At 40.3% G+C, this 12,318-nt stretch overlaps 1 protein-coding gene across 2 annotated transcripts in view; it reads right to left on the bottom strand.

Moving 5' to 3' along the window:
• Nucleotides 1–12,318, bottom strand: part of ctnnal1 (catenin (cadherin-associated protein), alpha-like 1) — a 52,846-nt gene that overhangs the window by 3,585 nt on the left and 36,943 nt on the right. Inside the window, exons 4-16 of one of the 2 annotated variants that reach the window (XR_004334893.1) lie at nucleotides 11,415–11,534; nucleotides 9,342–9,431; nucleotides 8,912–9,082; nucleotides 7,896–8,096; nucleotides 6,835–6,921; nucleotides 6,352–6,510; nucleotides 5,053–5,145; nucleotides 3,079–3,229; nucleotides 1,797–1,834; nucleotides 1,658–1,708; nucleotides 1,149–1,303; nucleotides 771–821; nucleotides 135–190 (exon numbers count right to left, since the gene is read on the bottom strand). Coding sequence is in view for 1 of the 2 variants with exons in the window: in XM_032534944.1 (XP_032390835.1) it covers nucleotides 135–191; nucleotides 773–821; nucleotides 1,149–1,303; nucleotides 1,658–1,708; nucleotides 1,797–1,834; nucleotides 3,079–3,229; nucleotides 5,053–5,145; nucleotides 6,352–6,510; nucleotides 6,835–6,921; nucleotides 7,896–8,096; nucleotides 8,912–9,082; nucleotides 9,342–9,431; nucleotides 11,415–11,534 (1,422 nt within the window). In the remaining variant the exon portion in view is untranslated. Of the gene's footprint in view, nucleotides 1–134; nucleotides 192–770; nucleotides 822–1,148; nucleotides 1,304–1,657; nucleotides 1,709–1,796; nucleotides 1,835–3,078; nucleotides 3,230–5,052; nucleotides 5,146–6,351; nucleotides 6,511–6,834; nucleotides 6,922–7,895; nucleotides 8,097–8,911; nucleotides 9,083–9,341; nucleotides 9,432–11,414; nucleotides 11,535–12,318 lie in introns of both variants that reach the window. The other variant, XM_032534944.1, reaches the window with a different exon arrangement.

Below are 12,318 nucleotides of genomic sequence, written 5' to 3'. Positions count from 1 at the left end.
CATGTCATGCCAGATTGGGTGATATGGGTGTCAATGTGTGTGAGAGGTGTAATGTGGGTGGGGTCCCAGGTGCTTGTGCGTGTGCGTGTTCGTGCGCATGCGTGTGTGTGTGTGTTCATTGCATTGGTCTATACCTGAGTGGAAAAAGTGCGGAGAGATGAGCACAGCTGTAGCCCCTCTTCAGAAAAAACCTTAATAATGAGTCAGAAAAAAAAACAAAAATCAAATACAACATACACATATAAAAGGCAAAACTATAATTATTTTAACTTCTACCAGGAAGCCATGCAATTGTAAAAAACAGACAGTTGGTAAATATTACAAGATTTTACTTTTTCCTCGACCATGCTTATCAGCATGCCTTCCTGTCTCTTTCCCCTCTCCTTCCTCTTCCTCTCTTATCTCCCACGCTCGCCCCAAATGTAATAAATCCTGGCTGACATTTTAGGTCCTGATTCTACAAATAACTTCACTTTATTGCTAATGATCCCAATTCAAAAGATTGCCTCCTCCATGCAACATGGTTTGTCCGATGTGGCCAGGAACCCACAGCATTATATTTTCATCATAATGGTAAGTTCTACTTGTCGTGCCCTATCAGATGCGAGAGAAGAGAGACTGTAGTCATGTTCGCATTTATTAAACTATTGATCTGCCAGTCACATTATGTCTTATGGTAATGAAACAACAGATGCATTTGCAACTTTTGATAAAACAGGAGAAAAAAAGAAGGTGAAACAAACAAGAGATTAGCCGATATGGACGCACATACCTCAGCTTGATGAAAAAGATCTAGCGTTGTTTTCAGCAGCCCCTCTCCTCTGGGGAATCAATATGGGAAACAGAAACAAAAATGAGAGAGATGGATGAGGATAAAATACATCCTCAGCAATCAAAAACTGTGACTTGGATGGATTGCAATGATTTTATTGACAGAATGAGTCATAGTCACATCAACTTTGTCAGTGCCTCTAACTAGGCCTGGTAAATATTGATAGCTTGGGGATCGAGAATCTTGATAACAGTAAGCCTCTAAAGAGATTCCTGTGGATGTTTAAGAGGCTTTACAATATTGCGCTCTGAAATTAATGCAACGGTTCAATCGCAGCATGTGCATATCTGTGTAATGTGTGATGCTGTTCGGTCACCTGGTGAACAGGTACATGTTGTAGGCCATACTGGCCAGGCTCTGGCTCTGTCGGACAACGTCGTGTTCCTGCTCCTCCCATTTCTCCACCTCTGTGTCCACGTCCGATGACAGCAGACGGAGCTCCAGACCCAGCTTGGCCATGCTTGTCTGCTCCTGCATGCAAACAGAAACACAAACTAAGTAATTCCATGTTGGAAAGACTGAATATGATGGATGTCATTTTAGAAACTTATCTTAGCTAATAGGGTTATTTGTATTTGATCATTTGTATCTGTTAACACCATAAAAAGTTCTATAATAAGCAGAATACTGCTTCCTGTGATGGTACAGCATTTGAGAAACTGCCAGCCTGGCAAAATCGCACACCATTAGCATGTGAACACCATCAATTCTGCAAGCAAGTGACAAAGTTTCCTGGAGAGGAATTTACTGCTGTCAGAACAGGGTACAAGATGTGTTGTGATGTTTTATGCTGTGAAAGCCAGAGGAGTTTATGCTGTATGCTACCTCTGCATCCAACTTGACAGCCTTGGAAGTCTTCAAGTTAGCCGAGTGTTTCTGTGGGAAAAGAGGGTGGCTTTAATCAGAGGATTACAAACCCTTAGATCATTACAATATGGTTGAGGATGGATGGTGTGACACTCACCCCGGGTCTGGGAAGTGACAAATAGGGTCTTTTATCTCCTAGGAGAAGAGAATTATTGTTATTATTAACACAATGGAACAAGTAAAAAAACAAAAGCATAAAATATTAGCATTTTTTTCTTTTTGAATGACTGTCAAGGTGACAATTATGGTTATTCAGTAATTATGGTACTGAAATTGTTATGCTTTTATCACAGTCCAACCATGACACATTTTTATCTTTTATCATAAACATGAGCTCAGTTTGTTTCAATTGACTACAGGGACGATAAACTCTACTGTCATGTTCAAAGAGGAAGATTAAAACAAAATAATAAAAGCAAAATCTCTCCACTGTGTCAATATAACACTTTAACACAGCATTTTGGCTTCAGGAGAATACACGTGTGATGGTTAGATCCTTTCAATCCGCTTAGCTGCACTTCAAAATGTTTACTGGGTTTTATGTGAAAGTCACATTCTTAAGGGGCAACCACATCCTGGTTGTAAGTTTGCCAAAAATATCTTTCCCGTGTTTGAGATTTCTCAGGCTTACAATGTGTGAAAGCGCAGGGTTGACACAAACACAGATCTGTGTGTAAATGGATAAATAGTATAGAAGATGCAGTCACACAGGGCTGTCAGTGAGGATAAGGATATTTATTGTCATTACAGAACATGCCATACAAAAAGGAAGGAGAACTCAGGTCCCAGTGCAGGCAATGAAATCAAACATACACAATTAAACATATGACAGTAGAGAAATATAAAAAATACCTATATGTAAAAAAAAAAGGTGTAAAGTAACAAGGTGGCAAAGTGAGCCTAACGTGCAGCAATACCCTGCATAATAATAAAAATGAAATTGTCTCACAGCATCAGGGACACAGCTCTTCAGAAACAAACAGTAAGGTGCCGTCCATGATTTGTACACTTTAGGTACTGGCACAATAATAAAGAGAGGGAGGACAGAGGAGGAATAAATGCATGCCTGTTCAATGGCACTGACGTTCCTTTTACAAAATGCTTCCCACAGTCTATGATGATTCATTTTTTAAAGATATGTGCTTGCATGCTGCTTGCTTTAACGTTAAATTTCATTAAGGCTATTGAAGTGTTCAGGGGCAAAATGATTCACCAAAGTCTTTTCAGAGATTTTCATTCTTTCAGGATAAAATGTCATTAAAATCACATTTCGCCTGTCTTCACTTCTGCTTCTCACTCTTCCTGAAAGACTCTGTGCTCATGCATGTGTTGAACCACATAAATGCACACAAGTATCCATTAAATGGACAAAAACGTACCTCGCCTGCCTTCAAAAACGTCGTTGATCTCTCTCAGTAGCAGGGCCATGTCACAGAGCTGCGACTCCCAGGCCTCGCAGAACACCTCCAGGTTCTCTTTGGCGATCTTACTGGATGGGTGCAGGGCCAGAGTCTGGGCTGCCGAGATGATCTGAGCGCGAGTGTGAAGAGTTGCGACATGAAAAAAGTCATATTTAAATAAAGCTGTTCTGAAAAAACATTATGCAAGTACAGTAGACAGAGGAACAAAACGTGGTGTAAATCTTTTATTAGAAATTTAATCAGCGGGCACTATTGACCTAAAGGTTAACCAAAGGGTCGTCTTACCATTGTAATTTAAACACAAGATTGGAAGCTGAGATTCCTTTCGAATGGCATGTTAATAAAGGGACAAACACTAGAAAAAAACTAAACTTAGTCATTACTATGTCTATTTTAATGGTTTCTCTGGGTTGAGGGGTAATAAGTGGGCTAAAGTCGTCTTGGAAAGACCTTCTTTAACCAACACCAACACGACAAGACAGCAAAACACAGACTTCACTCTCTTGGGGTTCACATCAGAGCCTTGGTTCTACTGTTGCACTCATTACACTCAATTCTGTTAAATTCACAACTGGCCTCCGTAAAACAAAGACCGCTAGGAATACAATTACCCCAAGGAAGCAACTTAAATGTGACAAATAAACAGTAATACTAATAGTGCTGTAAATTAAATTAAATAACAAATAAAATAATAATCGGTGTAATAATAAGAAAATGTAACTGAGGCCAAAAATAATAGTGGAATTATTCCAACTGAAAATATATAATTTACTATAGTATATCACACCGCCTAATTTCACAACATAAATTACGGTAGTCAGATCCACTGAAGAAATCAAAGTAGCACCAAACACGGTAACTAAGATTAAAGCTTGTTTACACCAGTTTATTTAATGTTTATATGGTCATAAGAATTAAGCACTGGGTGTTTAAGCCTTAATCAATGATCTTGTATTTTACAAAATAAAAGAATTACGGTTGATGCGTATAGTTTAGCACATCTCATTGAATGTGTAACTGAGCTCAAGCTTGCAATATGTTTGAAAGACAAGTATCAGTTTATGATATCTACAATAAAGTTGGGTTTACAACTACGGTATATAACAAAAAGACACGCAGACAGACACAGACACTCCGTGCCCATCCGCTACAGTGTAGTATTTAATAGCCAATTACCCTCTGGGCCACCCCTCTATTACTTTGGACAAACACAAAGACATATCACCACCGCCAGCCAATACTTCAGCAATATTGATTAGTTGACCTTTGAACTTAGAAGTGGAGTTATTACTGCAGAGTCATGGGGGGACCTGACATTCACACCGCAGGATGGGAACATTCTACATTGCTGGATAATTACTGGCATGAAGGGTTTCCAAAAGCAAACATAATTAGATCTTGGATAGCATGTTCTAAGATGGAGGAGGTAGATAGAGGAGACATGAGGTACTTTGTCTATTTTCCCTCCCCCCTGCATCTAAGTGGAATATTTCTCAGATTTGATTTTACTCCCAGACCACTGTGTGACTGGTTTAAGTTTACTGACATGCATTAAAGTGTTTAATAGAATGAAATGGGGCTCAGATTTAATTAAGGTTAACCTGTATGTCTTTCTAGACTAGTCTCACGTTGCCAGTCCTATCTCCACAGCGCAGTGTCAGCACTTGAGTATCTATACAGGTATAGGGGGAAAATGTTCTGGCTTGTTTGTATTTCTTTAAATCAATCACAACTGTCCTGGGCGGCGCTAAGACCCGATAGCTGAAAGAGAGAGAGGTGAGGGACATCTGTCACAATACGGATGTCAGGCTTTATCCCAGCAATGTACGTACAGCTTTTGAGCCAGACTATTCTAGACTGATCCGGTCTCCCCTCCAGCCAGTGGGTTATAATGTCAAACTAACAAAAGAAAATCCATACAGAAAAAGTTACCTGTGGACCAATGACATGGAAGGTCTCCTCAGCATGTACACAGGTAATCTCCAGAGGCTCTGTGCCCGACACATGGCACAGCAGCCGACATGTCTAAAGACACAGGGGGAAAAGGTAATTAACTGGAAGTGCTTTTGAGGTTTTAAAGTTATAATGCAGGAATTTGATAAATGTTCAAATTTGCTGTAAATACTACCTTGCTACAATCATACGTGATCATACCTATTTGTTTCAGTGGATGAATTAGAATATATTTAGAGGTTTATACAGTAACCTTATCACTGCGTTGTAATTTTTTTCAGGTTTACATTTACACAAACCTGTAGAAATGTTTGTTTTTCACATTTTATTTGTGGTTTCAGCATGATGGAAAACAAATATTTAGCTTGTGTTTGTTTGTTTGTTTGTTTGTGTATACCTTAAAAATGTTGAGCTGCAATAGAAGGCAAAGGGAAGATATCAACCCCGAGATACCTGAAACTCTTGACTATTGGTATGTGGAAGGCCAGGGGAGTGTGAGATGTAACACAATTTAAAAGCATCAGTGCTGACTTTGTCCTGTTAATTTTGTAACCAGAAAAAAAACTAAATGAAGCAAATGTGGAACGGAGAAACCTATGTTGCCTACGTAGAGAAGGATATCATTAACATACAATGATATACGATAATTTGTATTACAAAATGTGATGGCATGCAATGACGGATAGTTCAAGGGAGAGGGGCAAATAGTAGCGGAAAAAGAGGGCATCCCTAACGAGTTCCTCTAGACACTGGAAACTGGGCAGAGCAAAAAGTTCCAGTGTTGACCATTGCCAAGGGATTTGCATATAAGATTTTTACCATAATAATGAATTGTGCACCTAGCCCAAATGTATCTAAAGTGGCGCAAAGATATTCCATTCCAACCTATCAAACGCTTTCTCGGCATCCAGTGATAGAACCAATCAGGATGTCTGTTCTACTTGCCGCACGAATAATGTGCGACACACATTATCAGATGCTAGCCGAGTTTTGATAAAACCGGTCTTATCATTATGTATAGGTTTTGTTAGATGTACCCCTAATTGAGCAACAAGCACTTTAGCATATCAGAAGGGAAAGAGGTATATAATTACCACATTGGGTCAAATCTTTATTTTGTTTGGGAAACACTGCACTTACGGCTGTGTTAGCACTAATATAAAAAAGGTAAAATCTAAACTTCAGTTATTATTGATGTATTTATTTTTTTAACCAATTGAACACCTCTACTAGATGGCATTACCATCAACCTCTCCCAGCCTCCATGCACCCGCTTACCTCTACCAGCTGCTCCTTCTGCTCGGTGAGCTTGCGCGAATACTCAGCCATTGCCTCCAGGTTTCCCTCGGCGCCTGCTGCTTTGAGAGCCCGTAGAGGCAATTGCTCCCCGTGAACTTTGAGCAGGTCAGAGGCACGAATGACTGCCACCTTATGGAGCTGGAGGAAGAATCAGAGATCACATTGAATAAGAAAAGGTGGGAGTAATGGAGGCTGGAAAAAAGGAAAAGAAAGGTGAGTGAGAGGCATGCATGAGGGTGGATTTCGAGGAGGCAAAGAAAAAAGAAGAGGAGCAGAAATGACACAATGACATAGTTGAGTTGACAGAGAGAAGCTGAAAAGTGATGTGAAAAAGGAAAGTGGGAAACCAGCTACAGAGGCCCAACATCTAGTGAGAGACATTCCAGTCATGTCCGTGTCTCTCTCTACATCTATTCAGACTCAGAGGGCAGACGGCCAGAGCAGAGACAGACTGCTGCTCACCTCACGTCTGAGGTCACTGACACTCTGGCATGTCTTCAGGATGGCCACCTCCATGTCCTCTGTGGCTTCTTTGGCATGGACAGACTGCTGCTTTGGTTAGACAGAGAGAGGAAGAGGGGAATAAAACATGACACCCAACACGGTTTTACAGGTCCACACAGACAAATGTACGTTATTATCTGTAAAAGTATGGCAACAGAAAAAGACTGGATTGGAAAATTAACTTGGGGGTTCATAACATGATTTGGGAACTATTATGTTCTAAATATGCAAAAATTGTTGGAAAATTCAACATGCAATTTTGTATAATTGAACTACAATAATTCAAACTAATAATTTTATTTAAATATTTTGTATTAATTTTCAAAATGTCATATTTTCACACCCATAAGTCTAATTGTAATAAAAACTATACATTATACTAAACGTTCCACAACAAGAATCAATACCACAAAGGCAAAACACATCCACACGCTTTCTGTGCAATATAAAAACATTGCACTGTTCTGGTCTTTTCAATTCTCCAGACGGCCTTCAATTGCAGAGTCTAGACTTAAAGTTTACAATGACAAACTGCAACATAATGACTCCAATGTCCATCAATTTCAAAAGGCGTAGGAGACTTTTTTGAATGGCAGCAAGACACGGAACAGTACCTACAGAACACAACGTGAGGTTTCTCTCTCGGCTGGTTACTCAGGTAAGTTATTATGCTCTGTTGTTCCACAACTGATGTATGAAAAGAAATTGAGTAGGCAAAAAGAATGACTAGTGACCTGAGGAGGATGTCTTAGTGCTATATAAAATGGCACAAACAATATATATATATATATATATATATTGAATTTTGTTTATAACCTCATTAACTCCTCATCATTTCTTACACTAACAACAGTAATCCAACCAACATCTCTTCTTCTTTCCTTGAATAAGTGTTTTGCACAAGTTACTTACAGATAACCTATTTATTATTATTAATTTTATGGTAGCACATGTTTTTTATGAATATTCCTGTAGATGTATGTGCATCTGTGCGAGTTTGCCTGTTTATGCCAACATACCGCCTCAACCCAGGCGTTCACCAGCTGCTGGGTGTCCTGACGGGCCAGCTGGCACAGACCAAGGATGGCCTGCCGCTGCTCGTGGCTAGTGTAGGCTGAATCAGTGAAGTCCTCTGTCCGTTCCACCAGTGCCTCCAGCTGGCTGCCCATGTTCTGGGGGGACAGGGAGTACAGGTTCTCCCGCAGGCACTCCACACTGGACTGCAGGAGAGGCGATGGGAGGGGAGGAGGGTTGGGAATTAGGAATGAGTTGAAAGATTGTTTTAAAGATTGAGATGGGAACACACAAGATTTGTCTTGAGAGAAAACATAACTTATTATCGCATTATTATCATAATGCACTTGAACTCATCACTAAATAACAAGGATTGTGTGATGCGCGAGAGTCACCTTGGGCCATCAAACAGCATCCCAAGTACACAAACATAAAAGCTAATGCCTTTTTCCCCCCTATTTAATATGTCCTCAGATGACAGGTTCACATAAGCTTTTAGTTCAACTCTGCCATTAAGAGCTATGAAGCCATTTATTAAAAGCAATACACAACTCCGGGCCCTTTCATTAAAATACTTTCTTCTTCTTTAATCTTCATGAAAAAGACCCCTTCAAAACATGTTTTGTTGTTAGTTTTCTTTAAATTTTCCACTGAACAAGGTGGAAGGAAAAGATTAGTCATAGTGATATAAGTTTATGGTGATTCACACAACCATATTAACCAAATCATAAAATAGATACAGAATCCATTTGTAGGAAAAGACATGAGTTACATTTAAAGTTGTTGCAAGAAACAGAGTGAATGCTAAATGCTGCAACCACAAATCAACATTCTGTTAAAAACCATGGTCTTTCTTATTAATATTTAATAGATTGTTTCTGCCTCTTTTGATTAAAGTGCTTAAACAGCTAAAAAACAATTATAAAAAAAAAAAAAACTTGTTCAGCATGACCCTTCGCCCACAAGAGGATCATGACTTAACTTCACAGACACCTTCCCTAAGTCCAACTGCTGACCCTACCTTGAAGTCCTTGATGCCGTTATAGATGCTGGCAGGAAGGATCTTGTTCTCCCCACAGCTCCGTGCCTCTGTGACTATCTCGATGACCTGCTCCAGGGCACAGCGCATCCGGTGGAACACGGCGTCCTTGTTGATCCGCGCTGACTCGCAATCTGGATGCCTCAGGCAAGTCTTTGGAAGGAATATGATGAGAAATGTCAAAGCTCGTGCCCTCATCCAGTCTTTTCAACTTTTACCCCTTTCATATTTTACAACCACGATTATTCACTTTCTTTGGTGTTTTTATGATTAGGATTATATGACTTTGAGCTTTGAGCATTAACATTGATCGCAGCACTTGAGAAGCCTTGAAATTAAATTAAGTTGAGAAGACCTTACATGTTTAAGCTTGACATAATCCATAACCCTTGGCCAAAGGTCCTGTGTTTACCTTGGAGGCTGTGAGGAGCATCATGGTGCATTTCTCCAGCACTGCTCTGGCGGCTGCCATCCGTGCTTTCTTCTTCTCATCCTTTAAGTCCTACACACAGACACACATCACGCATCAAAAGTATGCAACACATCTCTTTCATGCTAGTATGAAGGGACATGCAAATGTGACACGTGACAAAGATTCCTCTCCAAGTTCTCTCTCTCTCTCTCACACACACACACACACACACACACACACACACACACACACACACACACACACACACACACACACACACACACACACACACACACACACACACACACACACACACACACACACACACACACACACACACACACACACACACACACACACACACACCTTCCTAGGTTAATTGTCTCCTAATTAAAATATATGCTATCACAATAGGAAAGAAGATGAAGCATGCATAACCTGCTGCACCCCCCTCTATGTATTCCAAACAGAAATAGACAGCTTGAATTAGACATTTGAGGATTTAGGAAAGGCAGCTGAAACAACTCCTCTACCATTACTTCACCGTAGATTACAAAGACGATGTGTATCTGTCATTATTTTTGTGTGCTTGTCTGGCTTCAATAGAAAAAGATGGTAGATTTATTAAAGGGCTGTGTGCGTGTGTGTTCATGAAAGTGCGTGAGTGGGAGTGTATATGGCACCAAAAAAAAAAGATAAAGAAAATAGGGTAAAAATTGAGGTAATGGAGCATTAGCTGCGTTGCGGAGAGACATGACGTGTGTTTCAAAACACGTGCCCTATAGAAATTCAGAAAGTGGGATGGTCGATCCTCTCTCGCTTTCAAGATATTGCAGCCAGTGCACTTTACATCATCTTCTGCAGGCAAAGCGCTTTAGCTGCAGAAGCTAAACATATGCATCAAAGAAGGATTAGCTGTCTTCGACAGAGCAAAGTTAGGAACCCTAAGTTGGACTGTTTTTCTAAAGCTTTAAGCAAAAGTTTTATTTTGCAAATTTGCCAAACTCTAAGCTGATATATTACAGAGAGAATGCTTTGATTAGACATTGAATCGTGACCTGACAGTTTTTGTAGGGATTGAGACTTGGACTAGAAAAATGAATAGATACAGAATGAAATATTTGTAGAAATAAGAGAAGCCTGAAGAAGCCTTGTTAATTCATCGTTTGATTTTTTTGGGAAGAATAAATATTTGACGCCTGAATTATTGATTTGTTCTGAGTTTGCCTGCACATTCATAGTGTAAGTGCTGCTGGATTCACAGTTCAAATTCACCATCTGTTTAACATTCAAAATACCATGTTTAGAAAAACACTGATTGTTAGAAGATAACATCTGCATGAATAAACAAAATGTGCCCAGTGTTGCAGAATTCAAGAGGCAAATGACCAAAACCAAAATATATTTAAATTTTAGACCACATATACATTTCATTTATTAAAAGAATGAAATAGTGTGCTGATGGTTTTGACAATCTTAAAACTTTAACTCCCAATTTCCAACGGATGATTTGAACGGCTGTGGACCGGCTCCGCTGCGTGGCGGTTCTGTGCACTGCCGTCTGTCAACACCCATCAGGTCCGGATTTGTTGCCGAACGACTGCGGCCATGACTGACAGCTGAGTGCTCAAAGAACCACAAGATTTCGCAAATTTAATGTAGAATAGAACCACAAAATCCATCCAGAGGAGAATAGAGGAAACACTGTGCTGTGTTTTCAAGGTGTAGTGTAGGGAAATATGATCCGCCATGAGCACGGTCTATTTTATGTTTTTAACAGGATGTTTTCTTTTGTTTCTGTGCTCGACCTCCTGTCCCGCACTGCCAGCCATGTGTTGAATTGCTGCGGAGCTCTACGGCAAATATATAAGCTCTGCGTATCTACTCTGGAGGGCTGCGGATCGCCGGAACTGGGACGAAGTCGGGACGCAGCCGTTCCGCGGTCTGTGGAAATACACACATCGACTTTAATGGAAACCTAATGACTCCGCCGCCGTTACGAAGTGGATCCGCAGCCGTTACGCATCCGGTGGAAATTGGGGGCAAGAGAGTTGGTTTCTTCACGTTACTCACATTCTGTCTGTCTCCAGTGAGGTGGGCAAACTCCACCATCTCGTTGCCAAACTGGCTGAAAATTTGAACAAATTCCTGGAAAGTGCTGACTCTTTCCAGATGGTCGAGCGTAACCAGGACCTAAGAGAAGTGAAAAGATCAGAGAAGTACAGTGCAGAAGTGCAAAAGTAGCAGAGAGTATCATGTTTATAACCCACGAGTGAAGCCTTACGTTACAACAGAAACAAGAATAAAAGTTATTGGACTGTAATATTTTTGAATATTTGAAAACATTTTTTAAATTCTATTTCTTTGTTACTTCAGTGCTTCCTTTTGTAGTATTAATGTCTCAATGTGATGTAATTATATGAATGATAACCTAAAATGAAACCAGCAGTATAGGTATTTCCTAACTTGCATTTTAGTTAATAGCAGCCTATGTACAGTAGCTGCTAATTTAGCTGCCGAGGGTAGGCTAGCTGGCAGTGCTGACGCAGCAGCTTTTATCCACGCCAGATAAGGAGGAGGAAGACATGTAATTGTGTTTGCCAGTAATGGAGGACAGGGGGCTGTCGACTGTCTCTCCAAACGAGGCTAACCAGTCATGATTAGGCCCCCGGTTCCATTCTTGGCTCTGTCTACGGCTACATTCATATCACACTGTCTGGCTAAGAGCATAGCCAGGTAAGATTGAGAGAGACAGTCTCTTGCTCTGTGTTTTTATGTTATCGCTAAATGTGCAGCTTCCCTCCAATTACCTCCAGAGTACTCCTTGAGGGAGCCAGTGCTTATCTATTTGGAAATAAAGGACTCAGGATTGAGTTTGCTTAGGTGTGTATGAATGTATGTATGTATGTATGTGTGTGTGTGTGTGTGTTTGTAGATCCCTGTGTGTGTGTGTGTGTGTGTGTGTGTGTGTGTGTGT

Source organism: Etheostoma spectabile, chromosome 14 (assembly GCF_008692095.1).
Source record: "Etheostoma spectabile isolate EspeVRDwgs_2016 chromosome 14, UIUC_Espe_1.0, whole genome shotgun sequence".
NCBI classification, from domain to species: Eukaryota; Metazoa; Chordata; class Actinopteri; order Perciformes; family Percidae; genus Etheostoma; species Etheostoma spectabile.
The sequence above is the reverse complement of the archived record's forward strand: the minus strand, read 5'-3'. Positions and strand labels throughout refer to the sequence as shown.